This window comes from Cantharellus anzutake, assembly GCF_015039405.1.
Source record: "Cantharellus anzutake strain C23 chromosome Unknown EI90scaffold_97, whole genome shotgun sequence".
Classification (NCBI taxonomy): Eukaryota; Fungi; Basidiomycota; class Agaricomycetes; order Cantharellales; family Hydnaceae; genus Cantharellus; species Cantharellus anzutake.
The window spans coordinates 122,994-140,907 of NW_024067047.1; the positions used below are offsets into that span (position 1 = coordinate 122,994).

Sequence of the window (17,914 nt, forward strand, 5' to 3'; positions counted from 1 at the left end):
GACCCGGACAAGTACCGCATTTTATCCAAGTATTTTAGTAGGAGGGAAGGACCACTAGGATGACCGTTCACCAAGACCCCAGAAAGGAACAGAAAGAGGCATGCTTGTTAGCCCCCCAATAAATAGCGTTTAGACATACAGATGGTTCCGTAACGTCCACATTGATCCACCCATCGACGATTCGACAGAATCCTGAGTCCACCATCCAGTTCCCCACCGTTCGAAATTGAGTATGCATCACGCAAACCCTTGCCGATGCTCTTAAAATGTACCTGAAATGGGGACAGTCATGACTCAATGCTAAATCGATATGTCTAGCCACGAGCGCTATACCAAAGTGATGAGAACGAGGATACAGTGTGTCAGGCAGCGGAACACATCGTCGAAGCACAAGGCCCGGAGACATTTCTCCGAATTTTTGCATCCGTTGTTCGAAGGTCAACATACTGTCAACAGCATTGGCCGCGTTCTTCACATACCTCCCCTCTGATCGAGCATATGGAGCCACATACGAATAATCCCCCACAAGTAAGTGAAAAATTATGTCTTTGTCTTGAACAGCCTCTGATGTTTTGAGTGCTAGCGTCTGATCATCAGGGTAACGAAAACCACGACTGTGGAAATAACACCTGACAATCACACGGGGGCGTCCCGCCCATCCAAGGCTCGTCAAGTCCCACCTTTTCACTTCGGCGCTCATGAACGAACTGATGTCTACTGCACACCAGGTGTCTTGGGTGGAGGCTGGGCCAACTGGAGGTGCCAAAACTGGCACCTCAAGAGCAGCCAAACGTCATGGATAAGTAGTGTGAGTGTCAGTAAACTGTTGTTTCAATAGGACTGACAATCATTGTGGAACGGCACCTCGGTCGCCAGCTGACCAGAAGGAACAGGGTGACTGCGAATACGGTTGTTGCGGCACGTTTGAGCTTTCTGATGACGGCCGCGGTGATGGGATGAATTCACAAATTGCCACCTATCACTGGCAGCCCACGAGTTCAGTGGGACCATCACCTCCCTACTTCATCCTACGTGTGCCTACTCTTCAATGAATCTATCTCAACCTTTGTACCCATTCCAAGTGGAGGAATCTCGGGAAGATTTCGTCGGTTGAGTTGTGCAATCATTAATCATTGACAGTATGTTCACTGAGGAGGCCGAGAGGTAGGATATGTGAGTTTGGGAGGTAGCACCGTTTAGTCGTCTCTGGGGTAGGTCTGCTGCAATACTCCCGGTGTGTCCTCAGCCACGACGATTTCGAGGTGCAGGGCATTGGAATCACAGCTCCTAGAGGTCTGAGGTGCAGCTGCAGGCAAGTGATTGTGTCTGGGATCGATAAGGGCTGGTAATGTAGATGGTTGGGAAAAAGTTATATCGGCTAACTCGCTTTCTGCAGTCATGCGCGGCCAATGAATTCTATGCATCATCGATATCCTTGTTATGGTAACGCAATTGAGATGAGCTACCGCTAAGCTGCTAAGCTGCACCGTTTCAGCCTGCTTCGAGATTGAACTAATGCCATCTTCCGTGAAGAACGTTCGTGCTGGTCCTGATTCTATTGGTGTGTCGTTGTGCACGCGCATATACTATACGGTACTAGGGGTCGGATTCTCTTAGTAGTCTACGTGCATACCGCGGTGGATTGGACTGGTTCTGGCCCACAGCGCGACAACCCCACTCGTGAGTACCGAATGATACCCCCGAAAGACCTGCTTCGCTTCAATGCTGCGACACGTAGTCAATACTAATCGCAGATCGTTCCGATCCGTTGGGACTTAGCTTGCCGAGACAATCAAGCGCAGAACAGGGAGATTGGAAGAAACTCACATCGTGGACGCCTTATTGATGATTGCTGCTGGAAAAATGAATGAACTAGAAGCGGATGTGGATGAAATGTGACGAGGCAGCTAAAGAAAAAGATGATGAGGGCAAGATTCGAACTCGCAAACCAAAGACTGCGTGTCCCAGGTCACTCTGATTCATTACAAGTCTCAACTAATCTCCCTGTTGCAGGCACCTCGCACTCGCCGTTCACGATGATATCTGCATATTCAGTGGAGGTTGGTATATACGTCCAAGTGTCCATCTGGAAAGTCTGACGTCTATCAACTGACGCAAACCTCATCTCACGCTTCCGTCTCTGCGTGGGACACACCAACAAGCATCGGCCTTTGTGAATAATACGCCCAACATAATTGCGTACTCTGTCTGCAACCTTAGATATGATGTCCCTGGAATAATGGCGAAACTCCTTGCCTGGAGGAGGATAGGCTAGCGGCAAAATTAACATCATCGATCGCAAATATAAATGGAATATTGCGCACTTTTGAGAACAGGGCTAAGCTCCTCACGAATATTGATTGGAATCGTAAATACGGAGAGCGCAGCTTCGTGGACCATTCTGGATTTCCCCATACCCGACGGCTGGATGACTAATAGAGACAAATTCTATGATCTGTGACTTGGGCTGTACCCGGCGCTTGACTGCCAATGCTCATTCAATATCTCGATAAGCAGCTTGTGTCTCTCTCCTCGATAAGGCTCTTGAAATGCTGACCGAAGACTTGACGCAACTTGTCAGGCAGATGAGGAACTCAAAGATAAACCCGCGAATACTTGAAAGCCCGCCACTCTCCTGATTGATAAGATCCGTCATATCGTAGCTTTGAATAGGTCAAGGCACGCTGCCTTAGTCGTGCGGTGGATGTTTCGGCGCGGATGCACCATTCTCAGTACTAAACTTGGGGGAGAGTGCTCACGCTTGTGAAAGCTCGAAGGACCCTCGACAACCCCCTTCTCTCTTCTCCCTGACTCCTGCCTCTTCTTCTTCACCGCACTAGCCATCAAAGTCTTACTACCGCTGTTCAAACTCCCACTAGAGCTCCTAGGTCTTCCTTTTTTCGTTTGGGATAAGGATATGGTGGGTGACGCGCTGCCTCTTCGTTATTATTGCCGTAGTGTTGATTGGGGACCTAATGCCAATGCGTGACAATTTTTGTCGTGTATAAATTACCTCGGAGAGTTGTCACTTCAGCCTACGCAGTGGTTTAAGCCGAAGGGCGGTATTGGCACGACGATTCTGCGATCCTTCAAACCACGTAAGCACTTTTACTTTCATTTTCTCACCTCTTCCCTCCAAATCCCTCGCTCCTCGTCTCATCCCCGCTCCCATCTTCCCGTTTGCGCGTGCACACATGACTGACGAATAATATTCCCTTCAAACAAAACAGCCGCTTCCGTCCTAATGACCCGAAACCAGACGGTCTACCCTCCATTCAAGTAAAACTAGGCTTTCTCATGCTTCACCCTCTGCCGCTTCCGGGGCACTCCTACCACAGCTTTCCAGTCCATCCTCCTCCAAATCCAGAGCGATACTGAATCAGAAAATGAACAAATTTTCGCCAGACCACCTACGCAGGGCTTTGGAACGATCCGTTTGTTGACAAGTCCTCAGTCGAGTCTTAAGCGGGCCATCGTGGATTGAACTGGTCCTTAATGACGGTGGTCTTGACCTTCCTCCCGCCAAACTCGAGCGATACGTATTTGTGAGCGCCGGATGGCAGAGCAATGAAAGAAATGAGGTGGGAATGAAGGTAGAGAGAAGTAGGTACGTATGGATCATTCTTGCCGTTAGGAGCGGGTTAGCTTGTACAACCTAATATTTGAACCTTGAGTATGGCAAGAGGGAACTCCCCATCTATAGTGATGATCTGATATGCCAGACTTGTCAGAAGCCGAGTACATTGAAGAGGTGGACTTCCGTTGATCGAGCGGCGGAGCATGGGATCGTTGATTAGTTGCAGTTAGCTTATTATGGTGGTCAGTGGTTGCTGGCGTTGTTGTTGTTGATAAGAGAGCAAAGAGAGAGATAGATTGATGTGGAGTATATCAAATGCTATATATAACTTTGTAGATGCTTGTGACCTGCTGAAGGACAAAGAACCGGGGGGGATGCATGCGTACAGGCGCGTCGGACATAGGAAGTATCTGGTAGCGATACTAGGCACACAGCATTCAGCCAATTCACACCGAATATACTGAGGTGAGACTTCTAACCAATCAGAGGGACTTGGGAATCGCGCCTCGAGTTGCTGGTGAGGTAGCGAAGTGGTCAAACGCGCTGGAATTAGGTTATCTAATGCATCCAGTCTTCGGTTCGCGAGTTCGAATCTCGCCCTCATCATCTTTTTTCTTTGGCTGCCTCGTCACATTTCATCCACGTAGTTCATTCATTTTGTCAATAAGGTGTCCGCGATGCGAATTTCTTCCAATCTCCCTGTTCTGCGCTTGATGGTCTTGGCAAAACGGATCGGAACGGATGTGCAGTTAGTATTTTCTATGTGTCGCAGCATTGAGGCAAAGCGGGTTTTTCAGAGGAATGTTTGGGTATCATTCGGTACTCACAAGTGGGGTTGTCGCACTGTGGGACTGGGGGGCCAGAACCAGTCCAATCCATCGCGGTATGCACGCAGACAACGACATACCAATAGGATCAGGACCAGCACGAACGTTCACGGAAGATGGCAGTTCAATCTCGAAGCAGGCTAAAGCGGTGCAGCTCAGCGATAGCTCATCTCAATTGCGTTACCATAACAAGGATGAGGCATAGAATTCATGTGGCCGCATGACTGCAAAAAGTGAGTCAGCCGATAACTTTTTCCCAACCAGCTACAATAACACCAGCCCTCATCGATCTCAGACACGATCACTGACACTTGCCTGCAGCTGCGCCTCGGACCTCTAGGAGCCGTGATTCCGATGCCCTACGCCTCAAAATCGTCGTGGTTGATCCTGAACCGGGAATATTGCAACCAACCTACTCCAAAGACAGCTCAACGATCATGGGGCATGCTACAATCCTCACAGACTCTCATATCCTACCTCCTCTTGGCATCCTCAGTGATCATACACAACTCTACCGAAGAAATCTTCTCGAGATTCATGGTCACAACCGTTGGGATAGATTGATTGGGGAGTAAGCAAACATAGAACAAGGCAGGGAGATGAAACTAGGAGATGGTCCTACTCTCAACTCGTGAGGTGCCAGTGACGGTGGGCTGTTTTGAAATGATTGTCAGTCTTATTGAAACAACAGTTTCCTGATACTCACTACTCAGCCATGAGGTTTGGCTGTCCTTGAGGTGCTGGTTTTGGTACCTCCACTGGGCCCAGCCTCCACCCAAGACACCTGGAACGCAGTAGACATTAGCTCATGAGCACTGAAGTGAAAAGGCGGGGTGCATCCGTGTGGTCGTTAGCAGGTGTTACCACCACAGTTGTGGTTTTCGTCACCGTAATGATCAGACGCTAGCACTCAAAGCGTCAGAGGTTGTTCAAGACAAAGACATAATTTTCCACTTGTGGGGGAGGATTCGTATGCGGCTCCATATGCTTCTTAATTATCGATCAGAGGAGAAGTATGTGAAGAACGCAGCCAATGCTGTTGACAGTATGTTGACCTCGAGTAACGGATGCAAAAATTCGGAAAAATGTCTCCGGGCCCTGTGCTTCGATGATGTTGTCCGCTGCCTGACAGGCCACCTAGGTTCTGGATCACCCTACTCTCACGTTCTCGGTATAGCGCTCATGGCTAGCTTGTGTATTGTTTCTTCAACGGTTTTTTCCTTACATGACTTTGGACAGAGGGCTTTGTTTATGTGCTAATAGTGGGGAACTGGATGGCGGAATCAGGATTCCGTCGAATCGTCGATGAGCGGATTGATGTGCACGTTACGGAGCCATCTGTATGTCTAATAGGGTGCTAACAAGCATGCCTCTTTCTGTTCCTTTCTGGGGCCTTATTATTGTTGAGCGGTTTTTTGTCATCCTAGTGGTCCTTCCTTTCTGCTAAAATACTTGGGTACGATGCGCTCCTTGCCCTGGTCGTCAGCTCGACTTTCTAGCCTGAGCATGATCGGCTTATCATTGACTGGCACAATTCCACCCGAGATTCACACTTTACCAAGAATGCGGCGTCCGCGCACCCAACCGATCAGTATATATTGTGCTAGCCGGAGTCACGCTGAACAGTACAACCCCCGATAAATTCACCCATTGTCAATTATATAATGCGTGCATATAGGCAGGCCTGTACGTACTACAAGCACTACAATTTGGCGTATACTGGCCAACTCGTAGCGTCACCTCTACTTCTGAGGATACTATTCAGCTAGCAATGTTGATGCGCACGCACCCGATCACCTCAGCTCTGGCGTGACCTTTCACTTGTCTCGTGAGGAGTCAATATCGCCAACGACCAAGTAGTTTACTTTCCGCTGGCCTGAGCCTCTGACGGCCCCCAAGCGACTGACAAGGACAGAAGTAACCTTTGCTTGATGCTCACGCACGTTCAACACTCACGCACAACTTCATTTCGCCGTCAGCGGCGAGATATTGCTTGTGTCTCGGCAAGTATCTCTCGCCACCCCGAATGTCGGAACCAGGTTTGAAATTCCAACACTCGTCCAGTAATCTTACCTTTCAACGTCGAAGCCCTACGTTTAACAGCTGATCGCGCTTGTATTGCCAGAGCAGAACAGCACCTCGTGAGTGGATGTGTCATCTTCTATGAAGCGACGGGTTTCTTCTGCCGCTGCCCTCAGCCCCATCATCTCCTTGTCGAAGGCTTCTATATAACCGTCCATCGATCCATTCCTCCTTAGTCGATCCGTTCTTCTCTCCTATCCCCAGTCAGGAAGAGCACCCTACCGACGATTGGTATGAGATTCGTGTTTTGGCCGAAATCAGAGATCTTCACAGCATCCTAAAAAGGCATGGAGGTGAATTAAAACACCGAAAACAAAACAAACAGTTGACTGGTATGAGTGTGTACCACGAAGTGAGGAAGTGAAGCCTGATGACATCTTCGACCATGTCAGCAAGAGAAATGAACCTATGAACCTATGAAACACAAAATGCACAAGATGTCAAAGACGAATTAGGCAAAACATAGATGTCAGGATTGGATGATCCCCAGATTGCATTCAGCCACTCGACACTCTCAGGCATAGGTGAACTTCAGTCCCATGAATGAGTCCAAGCATATTCAACCAGCATGTTAAAACTTACTGTTTCGCCTCGAACACGGTGCAGATCAGAACGGATCTGATACGAATATCGTGAACGAACCGCTTACGCGCTTGATCTCTTTCTCGATTTTGCGGCTGGTTAGGTCAACCAAGGCATAACTAGTTACGCCAATACTCCACACATCGAGAACATCCAAAGGCTACTAAATTAGTAGAAGGGCAACATGCCATCAGCTCAGCTCTCCAATAGAGTCTTTGTTCCTTCTCTCACCCTTTGCCAAATGCAGAAAAGGACCATGCAAACCCGATGGCGGCAAAAATGAACAGACCAAGTCGATTGACTGCCGAAAGGACAGGCTTGATAGATTCTATAGGTGGATATGGCTGGAAAGCAATATTCGTTAGTTCGGCGGGCCTTGGTGCGCTGTGCACAATATCGTGGTGACTGGGAAATTACAACAGAAATTATTACAAAGGTCGTGAAGATATGAAACTTGGACCTACGCATATGAGAGGGGATGCACAGCACTCCTTCAGAGTCACTGAGGCCGAAAGCATTACCCTCGGGCCTTGTCCCATCGCCTCCAGCGCCCTCGGCCAGCCTGCGCTACTGCAGCCCCAGGGTGTAGCGCGGGTCCAGGCGTTAGATGTGCTGGATCCAATGCATCGTTATCATAATCTTACCGCGCACAAAAAGAAATTGTTTACAACGTCAGAATTTCCAAACTCGGATGCTTCCCAGCTCCAAATTAAGTCAAAGAACTCACCCGATAATTGTGCATCCTTGATGATGACATCTTTCCCAGAGATGGGGTCCCGGACGCCTCTTTCTTCAGTCTGTCGGTTGACTTGACCCTGTGCGCAGTAGCCTTAGCCATGACTTCGTTTCTCTTTTCTTGCCGTTTGTGCCTGTGGACCAGTTTGGGGATGCGGACACGGTCACGGTTGCTATTTTTGTTGTTGGGGTGGGGAAGGGGGAGGCTTGTGTTCAACAGGTGACTCGATCTGACCCTCGCTTGGCGCTATGTCTGTGCCGTTAGCACCATCATCAGAACTCGATTGGTTATGGCGACGGTCTTGCTGCCCAAGGAACGCCTGGACGTTTGGAACTTTGTTTTGTCCGTTGTATCGTCCCCCACACTGGTAAGCTTGAGGGGCCAGGAGATAGTTTGGAGTGCGCATGGGCCGCCGATTAGAAACGTTCTCGCTGAATTAGGACTGACCGGCGTGAGAACTTAGCGTGCCGAATCCATGGTCCACCGTTAATTGCACTGGAGCAGACAGATTCCAAAGATGCCACCGAAAGAGTGTCCAGAGTAGATACGAGTGTGCGACCTTCTTTAGTACGTCAAAAGACATTCTAGGACAAGAGCGAGATGGACGTTTCAGAGCAGGACGGAAAGGTGTATCGTGACGAAGAACTTGACACTGATTCATAGGCTCATGCTGGACTTAAGGGATACTAGGGTTGGAGATGATTTTTGCATTCTGAGTGCCATACTTATTAATAAACACTTTGGTGACGCATGGCAATGAAGACAGGGTGGTTGAGCCGATACCAGTATTAGGTAACTAACGCCTCTATCCTACGCATCAGCTCATCATCATCGACAAATGAACCGCCGAAATAAACGGGAACTTATGTCATGTAATCCTCATCATCCTCTAAATATTTATCAAACACCTCCGCAGCGCCCGAAGCTGCAAAGACCCGGGCAACAGCTAGATGGAGATTGCAAATCTGAGGATCAGGTAATCCAATCAGATCGCCGCCAGTTCCCTTTCCAAATTCTATTTCGTCGCCATCCTTGAGAGGAATAGTGGCTGACACATTCGCCGGTCGAACCTCTCGAAAACGATATTTCCACTGCTTAACACGTTGTGTCAGGATGCGGACCATATAGCGTCAAAAACTCACCCTATGATCGACTAACCTGACCTCAATTCCCCAAGCTAGTGTCTTTTCCATTGATTCGTGGGCCGATAATCCGATATTGATGGCATTGGAAGGATGGTTTATGAATCGCTGGATAAACTCTGCTTTCACCGTCTGACCAGTGAATACCTCAATCGCATGATGTGTATGTGTCTAAATGACGTATAGATCAGTCAAAAAAATATGCCGGGAATTGTATCTACCTTAAAATGGGCGGAGAATGGGATGATGTGCGCGCAGCGGGGCCGTATAACCCTATCCTTCCCAAAGAAAGGATAATTGGAAACAGGGCAATGACTCCCATCGCGAAGAAAGATCTGAATAATGTTATCAGTGGATTTTCCAGTCGTGGCCAGCGGTAGTAAAAAATGTACCAGGTCTCTCAAAGCCGATTGACTCTGACAAATAGTGGCTGACTCTAACAATGATGTAATCTCCTCTATATGCTTAGGATTGGGTGTAGGGTGTATGCTCTCTTGAGGAGTCCTTTTTCCACCTGGATTCCTGACTTAGAACAACAGAATTTAGAGTCACAAGATTCGATGGAGATTGCGTCATACAAGCGATGACAAGGTGAGACAAGTAGTAGCTGGCCAGTGCCGTGAGACCCGTCGCATTTCCATCATTTTGGCCAAGTTCTTGATGCACAGTAGCTGCCCAATCATACGGACTAGCAGAGCGATCACCATCCAGGGCATGAACTTGAACAAAACATTCAATAAAAATTACTACGGTTATTTAAAGAAGGACATCGCCGAGATCCGTCACAACCGAAATTTTGCATTTTGCCAGCTCCACCAAGAATTCTCGAGCCATTGTTTGTGGAGATGGAGAGTGCTCTATCAGAGCCTGCAGAAGTTTGTGGGCTGGCACGTCGAAAGTCGAAGTTTCTGCCCCGACCCGTCTGGCAAATCCCAGTGGCGGATTTTCCACAGCATTGTATTGCCCCCCCCCATCAACACCAGGAGTTCCAGGACGTAAGACTCTAAAGGATGGTCTGGGATCATCACGGAGATGATGATGAAGGAATGAACTCGATCGAAGTTCTCCGGAGCCGATTTCACATCAGAGGTTGGCACTGCCGGATAGTTCCCTCGATCGATCTGTATGTGTTGTAAACGGAGCACTCATACCTTCTATAGAACTGGGGTCAATGTGTCATTAGTTATACATCAAAATGTAGTTGTGGTATTCGACAGGCTAGATATCACTCCCAACATGGTCTCGAAAAGCGTTAACACTCAAACACAACGGAGGCCCGTCACACGTAACACGTTGGCCCGGTCGTGTGGCGTCTCAAAGACCGAGCATCGCCAATAACACATAGGTGGAACCGTCCTCAGCGTTAATATCCCCGTTCCATCCTATCCACCCTTTTCCGTATCGCGTCATTGCAACAGGCACCAAATCTTTCTCGACAGGGTCAGGATCAAAGACGAAACTTTCAACACAAGAATCCTCTCCCGGACGGTACACTGCGTCGAAGGCCTCAACTCCAGAGAGACTGACAGCTTTCATCGAGTAGGAAGCTAGAAGTGACGCTGAGGCGGGAGATCCAAGTGCATGATGGAATCGTTGAAGAAAGTGAGTGCTGCGATAATAACCCCCAAGTCGCCATGGAAGACCAAGTTTCTCGCCAAAGAATTTCTTCATGCTTGAATCATTCATTTCGCTCGGAATCATGCACCCAAACACGACGCGCCCACCATTTCGCGCATAGGAGAGAAGAGCATTAAGGGCCCCCACAGACGTTTTCTTCTTGCAGATCGATGGCTCCACTACGAGCACTGCATGAGGTGGAGGAGACTGCGCCAAAACAGCGCAGAGGGCCCCCTTACTCCCGCAAGTTTGAACGAAAGCAGCGGCATTCAAGTCGTGAAGGAATGGTTGATAATAAGAACGTCCGGCGAGTTTCCAATCAGAGGGCCCGGCATCAAATAACGCGACCGTTGGACGTTTCTCGTCTTTTGTTCCACGAAGAGCGAAATTGAGATTGGGAACGCAGTATAACGGCACTAACTCACCAAGTCGTTTCGGCGGCGCACACACCTCAGTGCGATGCTCTTCCCAATCCTAACGAGGTGGCAAAACGCTTCAATATCGTAGAACTGCTGCACTCAGGGAATCACTAACCTGCTTCTGATGCACAGAGCTTGCTGATCGACGTTGGAAGCATCTTCCAATCCCTTCCGTCTTTTCGCAGCCTTGCAGCGAGCAAAGTCTGTGTGCCTTCATTCGAAAGACTGGACTGAGCAGCGTTGTAGTGTAGAGGCTCTTAGAGAGCGTCGAGAACGAGTTAAAGATCGAATGTTGAGCAGCTGTTTCCGTTGCCTTACGGAATGCAGGAGGGTTACAATGTTTGCCCAGATTTCGATGTATCAAACCACGCAAACCCCCAAGCCTCAAGCTATTATAACGTGTGGCACACAGCCAGGGCCGTCCGCCCTTCTGCGACCAAATATGACCACTCATCAACAGGCTCCCGTTGGTGCTGCTCCTAACAACCCCAAACCCACAGGAATGATGTGCCAAGACGTTCATAAATGTAAATGGTATTTAATTTCCCACGATGGTTGCTTGTACGTGTTGAATAGCACTTGAGTACTAGAGGAATCGATATCGATAACATTCAACTAAAGAGGTGTGTCCCTCAGCAAGGTTTCAGTTCTTTTCAGTTCTCCGTTGATAAAAAATTGTAACTTTTCACATTCGGTTTGATTGAGCGAAGGAGAGGAAGGATTGAATTCGTCAGCATGATCATCGGATCCAGAGGAAGCAACAACGAATGCTTGGGGAGGGTTGAATGTCATCATCTGTCATTAATTCAACCCAGTAGGGCAGGGCGGATGTGCACCACTTTACTGGCCCAACAGTAGGGAAAAGAACATGGCGGAGGAAATAACGGGGAGCGAACTGTATGTGTGATTTGAGACAGTGGTGTGCCTAACACGTCCAGGATGAGGAGTGGGGTGGAAAGACGCTATACCGGTTTCGAGTATACATTATTATGAAGTCATAGAGGCTGGAGTCCTGCCTAACGATGAACATCGTAGATACTGAAACAGTGGGAATCTGGACAGATCGATGCCAAAGTTGCATGTTGAATCGATTTCGCGGACAAGAGCTAGGTGCTCCGGTGAGACGTAAGAACGATGACAAAGAAAATAGTAGGAACGTAATGAAGAGAGAATATAAATGGAAAATAACCAAGCCGTCAGAAGTTACGTAATGTGGGCCAGGAAGCGAAAGCTACTATACTGGGGTTCCAATAAAGTGAGACTGCACGGATCAGGGGATATGTCAATGTTCTCTGTTCCTGGGTGCAAGTTGGCGGAGTGTGGCCAGGGTAGAGGCTGATCACCTACCTATGGATAGGGTGACTCGCCTCCGGACGTGCTATCGCATGGCATTCTAAATCAGAGGCGACACAAGGTTTGGGAACGAGACGCATCCATTTAGATGAGCATATATATATGAGGTCAGTCTTGGCAGTGAGTACATGGTTCACAAGCTGAAACGTGATAGTGTAATTGAGGTGCATGACTCTGACAATCCTAGAATGCCGTTGATCTTCAGTCGCGCTGCTTTGAGATGTTGGCATTCTTGCATGCCCTATTTATCTCAGGCACACCCATAAGAGATAGTCCATTGTTACTGTGTTAACGTCCTTGCCAAACACGAAGACATATTCGTGTGGACACGGGGCCTGCACCGGTGGATAGTTCTCTTTGTATGTGTTGTAAACTAGTACCTCCCATCAATGTATTAGTCATACAGAGGCATTCGATAGGCTAGATATCACCAACTCCCGACACTCATGACAAAACGACTGGCCTGGTTGTGTGACGTCTCAAAGACCAAGCATCGCCAATAACACATAAGTAGAACCATCCTCAGCATTAACATCCCCATTCCATCCGATCCATCCTTTTTCGTACCGCGTCATTGCAACAGGCACCAAACTTTGGTCGACAGAGTCAGGATCAAAGACGAAACTTTCAACATGAGAATCCTCTCCCGGACGGTACACTGCGTCCGAGGCCTCAACTCCAGAAAGACTGACAGCCTTCATCGAGTAGGAAGCTAGAAGTGACGCTGAGGCGGGAGATCCAAGTGCATGATGGAATCGTTGAAGAAAGTGAGTGCTGCGATAGTAACCCCCAAGTCGCCATGGAAGACCAAGTTTCTCGCCAAAGAATTTCTCTGCGATTGAATCGCTCATTTCGCTCGGAATCATGCACCCAAACACGACGCGCCCACCATTTCGCGCGTAGGAGAGAAGAGCATCAAGATCTTCCGCAAACGTTCCCTTCTTGTAGATCGAAGGTTCCACTACGAGCACCGCATGAGGTGGAGGAGACTGCGCCAAAACAGCACAGAGGGCCCCCTTGGTTCCGCAGGTTCGAACGAAAGCAGCGGTATTCAAGTCGTGAAGGAATGGTTGATAATAAGAACGTCCGGCGAGTTTCCAATCAGGGGGCCCGGCATCAAATAACGCGACCGTTGGACGTTTCTCGTCTTTTGTTCCACGAGAAGCGAAATTGAGATTGGGGACCTAGGACCCCAGTATAACTAACTCACCGACTTCTTTCGGTAGCGTACACACCCTGCGATGCTCGCTCCAATGCTAACGATGCGGCGGAACGCTTCAATATCGTAAAACTGCTGCACTGGAGGGTTACTAACCTGCTTCTGATGCGCAGAGCTACAATAAAGTGCGGATCGACATTTAGAGCAGCGTCGAAGCCCTTCTGTCTTTTCGCAACCTTGCAGTGAGCAAATTTTATCTACCTTCATTCGGAAGACTGGACTAGTGTAGAAGCTCTCGGAGAGCGTTGAGAACGAGTTGTGTTGAGCGGCTTTTTCCGGAATGCTGGCTAGTGTAACGTGTTGGCGCAAGGGTCATCCGTTTTTCTGCGGCCAGACGTGACCATTCATCATCAGGCGCCCATTGGTGCTGCTCCTAATGGCACCAAAACCATAAAAATAATGGTAACCATCGCGGGAAAATGCCTCACGTTCAAAATAGAACGAGTGTGTATGTTGAATCGAACAATTTACAAGTGGGTCCTCTCTAATATACATTAGTAGCCTAAATGCCTTTGATCTTACCGCGAAACTCGCTGGGACCGTCCGGTCCACAAGAGGGCGGTGCGAACTTGCCTTATGAAAACTCAAAACTACCAGGATGAGACTACCTTGAGCTGAAGAAAAGTTGATCGTGTGGGTGGCGACATGAAGCAACATCTACTTACGGATGGAGCCGTATATTGACATTTCCATTTGGGTTATTATTACGCGTCATGGAGACGATAGAGAATGATGATCAAGACCATAAGAAGTGGGGTTTTAAAGACTCTGGAGCAGTGGCGGCCCCAGTCCACTTGTGCAGGAGAACCAGAGAAAGCCCAGTATTACACTTCGGCATGATAGTAGCCCAGTTCAGCTGGATGTTTGTTGAGACGAGAATAGACGCCGTGCGCTGGAGCCCACAACGTAGCGAGTATCCATGGAAGCAATGGGAACTAAAACCTCGGTGGCAAGAATAGACGTCGTGCGCCAGTGCCCATGCAAGTGTCCGCGGAAGTAAAATGGGCGACCAGCGGCAGGTTCAACTGGCATCTGGCCTAATTGCACGGTCGTCGATTCTTAGTTTCAAAAACTTTGACCTAGCCGCTCCCGAGCTCCGTAACACGGTGCCTCCAGAAGCTCATTCCATCCCGCCAAAGCATGCCTTGCAATTACGCGAAAACATTATCCCACGTTATTTGTTTTTGTTTGCACCGAGGATTGACCAGACCTCTTCATTTACCAATAAGAAGAGGACTTGATAACACTTCCATCATCACGAAAACTGGACAGGCAACTGGAGCACCTAGAGCATGTGGGAGCGCCAGTCCGATGTTCGTGATCATGATGTGAACCTCAAAGCTCTAGCAGGAGTTTTAATGAATAGAATGATCCCCGGGGGAGTAAGCACCTTTATAGAGGCAACTCTCCTTACTAGATCAGCACCAGCAGCGCCGAAGATGTATTATCCAACTTCAGGTGCCCGGCCCGTCGTGTCTCAGTTCTAGGCTACAGGCCTGCCACAATTAGAGCAGGGTTCAGACAGTCGCAACAGGTTTATTATTACGGCCAGAAGCTACCAAAGAGATGCAAAAATGCCTCACCCCTTCAATTCGATAAGGATCAATCCATGAGCAAAGATGACTTTATAGTAGCAAAAACTCTTGTTAGGAGCCTCCATGCTGGGACATGAAAAGATCTGTTCAAGCAGATTATTTCACAGTGCTTTGATCGTCACTCTACGGATTGAGGCTTGTGCTTGCAGCCTCTAATAGACTATATACACGCATTGTGTATGTTGCCCCTTCCACACCGGCACGGCCGCCTCATCACGACGTCACGCCGGTGGCGAGCCTACGCTGGTCCTCTAGAAACAATCCCAGGGCTTGCTTGGTTGACAGGTAAAACGTATAACTCGGCAATATTGACGTGAGGAGGCCGAGATGCGGCCCATACAACCTCTTCAGCGACATCTTCGGCGACCACTGAAACTCGTCAACCTATGCTCCGTTGATCGTTGTACACTCGGAACTTACGTGGTTCCAACCCTTCGTAAACTTTGTCTGCTGCTGTTTTGTTCCCCCGGTAGCGAACGACGGAGAATTCTGTCCGTGAATTGACATCCCATCACATCAATATCGTCAGAAGTTGGCAAGCGGACAAGATGACAAGCTTACCGGTCTCGACCAACCCAGGCTGGATTTCCGTAACTCGGATGGGAGTATCTACAACCTCACGGAGCAATGATCCCGTAAACGCTTTTACGGCGTGCTTTGTAGCACAATAGATCGCTCCGCCCGCGTACGGCTCCCGCCCCGCAACGCTGCCAATATTGATGATATGACCAGATCGCTTCTGCTTAAAATCTAATCCGGAGCTCTCAAGCCGACCATGCCCGCAATGGATTTGATGGCAAATGTACCTTTGATCAAGAGTTGAGTCACCGCGATCAAGCCGAATACGTTCGTATTGAACATCGCTTCCATGTCAGTCTCAGCGATCTCCCCGACTTTCTCCACTCCCAGTACGAATCCAGCATTGTTCACTGATCTCATTACACAGATTAAACAAACGCGATATAATCAATGCCCGTCCAAGATGAGCAAAGAGGGGAAATGGAATCAGATGACTTACCTAAAATGTCCACATTCCTCAGGTCGTTCGGTACTTTTTCCCAGAGCTTACCGACTGCTACTCGATCCGATACATCGAGCTGAACTGTAGCGAACTTTCCTCCAGCTTGATGACCGGATTGTTTGTGCGCTGCTTCACACGCTGCAGCTACGTTCTTCAGGGCTTCGGTTCTGCGAGCTGCGAGAATGACGTTGGACCCAGCCTACAATTATAAATAATAGTGAGGGTTGGATCATGGGGAGTTAATAATATCGATATCTCATAAGGGAAGCGAAATGCCCATCGACAATTAATGTGGAGTCGAAGCTTCCCAGTAGTCGTACCGACTCGGTAGTGCAGCGAATTGAAATGCGAAATTGATATCGCGATAGCTTATCAACGTACCCTTGCAAAGAGAACAGCCGTAGCCTACATGACAGGAGATACGACGGGACATTTAGTGTTCCGCCATTAAGCCGTGGAATGCAGCCTGCATGCGCGATCCCAAGAAACTCACAGCACCAATTCCTCCCGAGGCACCGGTGATCAGGACAATCTTGTTTTGTAATCTAGCAGCATTAAATATCGCAGCCATCTGTTGACAAATTATTATTGTGTGGGTGTACAGATGCGTGAACGAGCCAGCGACGGCTTCCAGGGATGGAATCAATAAAGTGGAAGTCACAATCGCGTGACTGTCACGTAACTGTCACTGTGCTTGATCACTGATCGCTCGTCCCTCCGTTCTTGTTGGGTCAAGTGCCATGAATAACAGAGCTGTGACAAGAGAAGGTGGAGACAAGTGGGATCAAAGAGGCTGAAGTTGCTGTGATGGGGGTCTTTTTTCCCTGGACGTTGTAATTTGATTTGGGGGTCCATCTGATCTGTGATTGATCTTACGATTCCCCTCGACATTACAGCTCCCTTCATCCACACTGTACGGAAAACTTGACAGCTCGCCGCAGGAAAGAGCATCAGAGCCAACATCATCGATGCACCGAATTTCCTCAAGGCGGTAAGTAGCGCAACATCATGGTTTTCAACACTGAAGAATCGGGTTGCATCGCGCGGGACACTATGGCGCGATTAGAGGTGTGTGCGTTTTCAAGGAAAAAGGAGGCTCTTGTGAGCTCGCCAAGTCCTTCCTTATGATCTTCAGAGCTATCCCAGCGCACCATTGGTCATGGGGGATACCCATGACGATGGAACTTCAGTCTCTTCGGAGCTTGTTTCCGAATAGGCGTTTACTCCCGCGTTGCACGCCCAGGATGTAATTCTGGGGTATATTTTACAAACAGGTACCCCATTAACCATCTGCATGGTACGCACCGGCTGGATGAGATAGGCGCTTTTGTTGGGGACGGACATCCTGGCTCCTCCCGTGTACAGATTGTCAGACTCAGCAAGCGCTCCAAGGCATTATCAATGACACCATTTTGAATCGCAGGTGTCTGCGAAACTTATTCCCTTGAATCTCTTGGAGGGTTTCACGTCTGCTTCGAGAAATGAGCCGGTCCGACCAGAATGCCTGAGAGATAGTCCGTAATGATATTGATAAACCGCACGTTCTCTGGCTGTGGACAAGTGGCACCTGCCGCCCAAACTGTGTCCTCGCTGCAGCCATGCGTCCGAAGAGATGTACTCACATCAACCCATGTACGCTCGAATTAGATTATAAGTAGTATCGCCAACCATCAAATCGTTGCCCGCGTTCCCAGTCAATGCTGAATGTGATTGATGATCGGGGGGATTAGAATGATCCTTACAA

At 48.7% G+C, this 17,914-nt stretch overlaps 10 protein-coding genes and 1 non-coding gene across 11 annotated transcripts; 1 reads left to right on the forward strand and 10 right to left on the reverse strand.

The window, feature by feature from the left end:
* Positions 1-436: 436 nt before the first annotated feature.
* EI90DRAFT_3083031 (uncharacterized protein) lies at positions 437-1,073 on the reverse strand (the record flags this gene model as incomplete). Its single annotated transcript, XM_039062044.1, has 4 exons — positions 437-528; positions 584-664; positions 729-808; positions 877-1,073. Coding segments are annotated over 3 exons (213 nt in total), but the record flags the coding sequence as incomplete, so codon positions are not given.
* On the reverse strand, positions 1,002-1,940 carry EI90DRAFT_3083036 (uncharacterized protein). The gene is made up of 2 exons (XM_039062045.1): positions 1,828-1,940; positions 1,002-1,779 (listed from the first exon to the last, which is right to left on the reverse strand). The coding sequence occupies exon 2, from the start codon at positions 1,581-1,583 to the stop codon at positions 1,197-1,199; it is 387 nt and encodes a 128-aa protein (XP_038909778.1). The 5' UTR covers positions 1,584-1,779; positions 1,828-1,940; the 3' UTR covers positions 1,002-1,196.
* A 29-nt stretch (positions 1,941-1,969) lies between these two features.
* On the reverse strand, positions 1,970-2,400 carry EI90DRAFT_3133088 (uncharacterized protein; the record flags this gene model as incomplete). Its single annotated transcript, XM_039064546.1, has 3 exons — positions 1,970-2,140; positions 2,204-2,271; positions 2,325-2,400. The coding sequence occupies 3 exons, from the start codon at positions 2,398-2,400 to the stop codon at positions 1,970-1,972; spliced, it is 315 nt and encodes a 104-aa protein (XP_038909779.1).
* A 606-nt stretch (positions 2,401-3,006) lies between these two features.
* EI90DRAFT_3083044 (uncharacterized protein) lies at positions 3,007-3,908 on the reverse strand. Its single transcript, XM_039062046.1, has 2 exons — positions 3,231-3,908; positions 3,007-3,098 (listed from the first exon to the last, which is right to left on the reverse strand). Exon 1 carries the CDS (start codon positions 3,620-3,622, stop codon positions 3,380-3,382), a length of 243 nt encoding a protein of 80 aa, XP_038909780.1. The 5' UTR covers positions 3,623-3,908; the 3' UTR covers positions 3,007-3,098; positions 3,231-3,379.
* A 185-nt stretch (positions 3,909-4,093) lies between these two features.
* On the forward strand, positions 4,094-4,183 carry EI90DRAFT_t248. The gene has a single exon. It is a non-coding gene; the product is annotated as a tRNA-Leu (tRNA).
* A 2,475-nt stretch (positions 4,184-6,658) lies between these two features.
* On the reverse strand, positions 6,659-8,247 carry EI90DRAFT_3257470 (uncharacterized protein; the record flags this gene model as incomplete). Its single annotated transcript, XM_039066606.1, has 6 exons — positions 7,796-8,247; positions 7,300-7,412; positions 7,136-7,163; positions 7,069-7,104; positions 6,817-6,900; positions 6,659-6,763 (listed from the first exon to the last, which is right to left on the reverse strand). The coding sequence occupies exons 1-6, from the start codon at positions 7,904-7,906 to the stop codon at positions 6,659-6,661; spliced, it is 477 nt and encodes a 158-aa protein (XP_038909781.1). The 5' UTR covers positions 7,907-8,247.
* A 319-nt stretch (positions 8,248-8,566) lies between these two features.
* EI90DRAFT_2697383 (uncharacterized protein) lies at positions 8,567-10,043 on the reverse strand. Its single transcript, XM_039053483.1, has 7 exons — positions 9,720-10,043; positions 9,525-9,665; positions 9,339-9,472; positions 9,168-9,281; positions 9,094-9,117; positions 8,947-8,988; positions 8,567-8,895 (listed from the first exon to the last, which is right to left on the reverse strand). The coding sequence occupies exons 1-7, from the start codon at positions 9,778-9,780 to the stop codon at positions 8,668-8,670; spliced, it is 744 nt and encodes a 247-aa protein (XP_038909782.1). The 5' UTR covers positions 9,781-10,043; the 3' UTR covers positions 8,567-8,667.
* Positions 10,044-10,079: 36 nt separating this feature from the next.
* On the reverse strand, positions 10,080-10,702 carry EI90DRAFT_3083058 (uncharacterized protein). The gene has a single exon (XM_039062047.1). It carries the CDS (start codon positions 10,645-10,647, stop codon positions 10,261-10,263), a length of 387 nt encoding a protein of 128 aa, XP_038909783.1. The 5' UTR covers positions 10,648-10,702; the 3' UTR covers positions 10,080-10,260.
* A 1,897-nt stretch (positions 10,703-12,599) lies between these two features.
* Positions 12,600-14,188, reverse strand: EI90DRAFT_3083062 (uncharacterized protein). The gene is made up of 4 exons (XM_039062048.1): positions 13,983-14,188; positions 13,651-13,927; positions 13,546-13,591; positions 12,600-13,482 (listed from the first exon to the last, which is right to left on the reverse strand). The coding sequence occupies exons 2-4, from the start codon at positions 13,759-13,761 to the stop codon at positions 12,815-12,817; spliced, it is 825 nt and encodes a 274-aa protein (XP_038909784.1). The 5' UTR covers positions 13,762-13,927; positions 13,983-14,188; the 3' UTR covers positions 12,600-12,814.
* On the reverse strand, positions 13,835-14,383 carry EI90DRAFT_2698233 (uncharacterized protein). Its single transcript, XM_039053484.1, has one exon. The coding sequence runs from the start codon at positions 14,209-14,211 to the stop codon at positions 13,867-13,869; it is 345 nt and encodes a 114-aa protein (XP_038909785.1). The 5' UTR covers positions 14,212-14,383; the 3' UTR covers positions 13,835-13,866.
* Positions 14,384-15,075: 692 nt separating this feature from the next.
* On the reverse strand, positions 15,076-16,754 carry EI90DRAFT_2978764 (NAD(P)-binding protein). The gene is made up of 7 exons (XM_039055957.1): positions 16,664-16,754; positions 16,552-16,575; positions 16,168-16,369; positions 15,956-16,078; positions 15,711-15,899; positions 15,570-15,638; positions 15,076-15,518 (listed from the first exon to the last, which is right to left on the reverse strand). The coding sequence occupies exons 1-7, from the start codon at positions 16,739-16,741 to the stop codon at positions 15,388-15,390; spliced, it is 816 nt and encodes a 271-aa protein (XP_038909786.1). The 5' UTR covers positions 16,742-16,754; the 3' UTR covers positions 15,076-15,387.
* Positions 16,755-17,914: the final 1,160 nt, after the last annotated feature.

Excerpts from the sequence above, each read along its gene's own strand:
- EI90DRAFT_3083058 (XM_039062047.1), bottom strand. The coding sequence starts at position 10,647 with ATGATTCCGAGCGAAATGAATGATTCAAGCATGAAGAAATTCTTTGGC.
- EI90DRAFT_3083062 (XM_039062048.1), bottom strand. The coding sequence starts at position 13,761 with ATGAAGGTAGATAAAATTTGCTCACTGCAAGGTTGCGAAAAGACAGAA. Across the intron at positions 13,592-13,650 it reads GCTCTGCGCATCAGAAGCAG|CATTGGAGCGAGCATCGCAG; the intron begins GTTAGTAACCCT and ends CCGCATCGTTAG. Across the intron at positions 13,483-13,545 it reads TACGCTACCGAAAGAAGTCG|ACGAGAAACGTCCAACGGTC; the intron begins GTGAGTTAGTTA and ends GTGGAACAAAAG.
- EI90DRAFT_3083044 (XM_039062046.1), bottom strand. The coding sequence starts at position 3,622 with ATGATCCATACGTACCTACTTCTCTCTACCTTCATTCCCACCTCATTT.
- EI90DRAFT_2697383 (XM_039053483.1), bottom strand. The coding sequence starts at position 9,780 with ATGGCTCGAGAATTCTTGGTGGAGCTGGCAAAATGCAAAATTTCGGTT. Across the intron at positions 9,666-9,719 it reads TTCGGTTGTGACGGATCTCG|TTCATGCCCTGGATGGTGAT; the intron begins GCGATGTCCTTC and ends GTTTTGTTCAAG. Across the intron at positions 9,473-9,524 it reads GTCTCACCTTGTCATCGCTT|TCAGGAATCCAGGTGGAAAA; the intron begins GTATGACGCAAT and ends TGTTGTTCTAAG.
- EI90DRAFT_3083036 (XM_039062045.1), bottom strand. The coding sequence starts at position 1,583 with ATGCGCGTGCACAACGACACACCAATAGAATCAGGACCAGCACGAACG.
- EI90DRAFT_2698233 (XM_039053484.1), bottom strand. The coding sequence starts at position 14,211 with ATGTTGCTTCATGTCGCCACCCACACGATCAACTTTTCTTCAGCTCAA.
- EI90DRAFT_2978764 (XM_039055957.1), bottom strand. The coding sequence starts at position 16,741 with ATGGCTGCGATATTTAATGCTGCTAGATTACAAAACAAGATTGTCCTG. Across the intron at positions 16,079-16,167 it reads GAGGAATGTGGACATTTTAG|TGAACAATGCTGGATTCGTA; the intron begins GTAAGTCATCTG and ends TAATGAGATCAG. Across the intron at positions 15,519-15,569 it reads TTACGAAGGGTTGGAACCAC|TGGTCGCCGAAGATGTCGCT; the intron begins GTAAGTTCCGAG and ends GACGAGTTTCAG.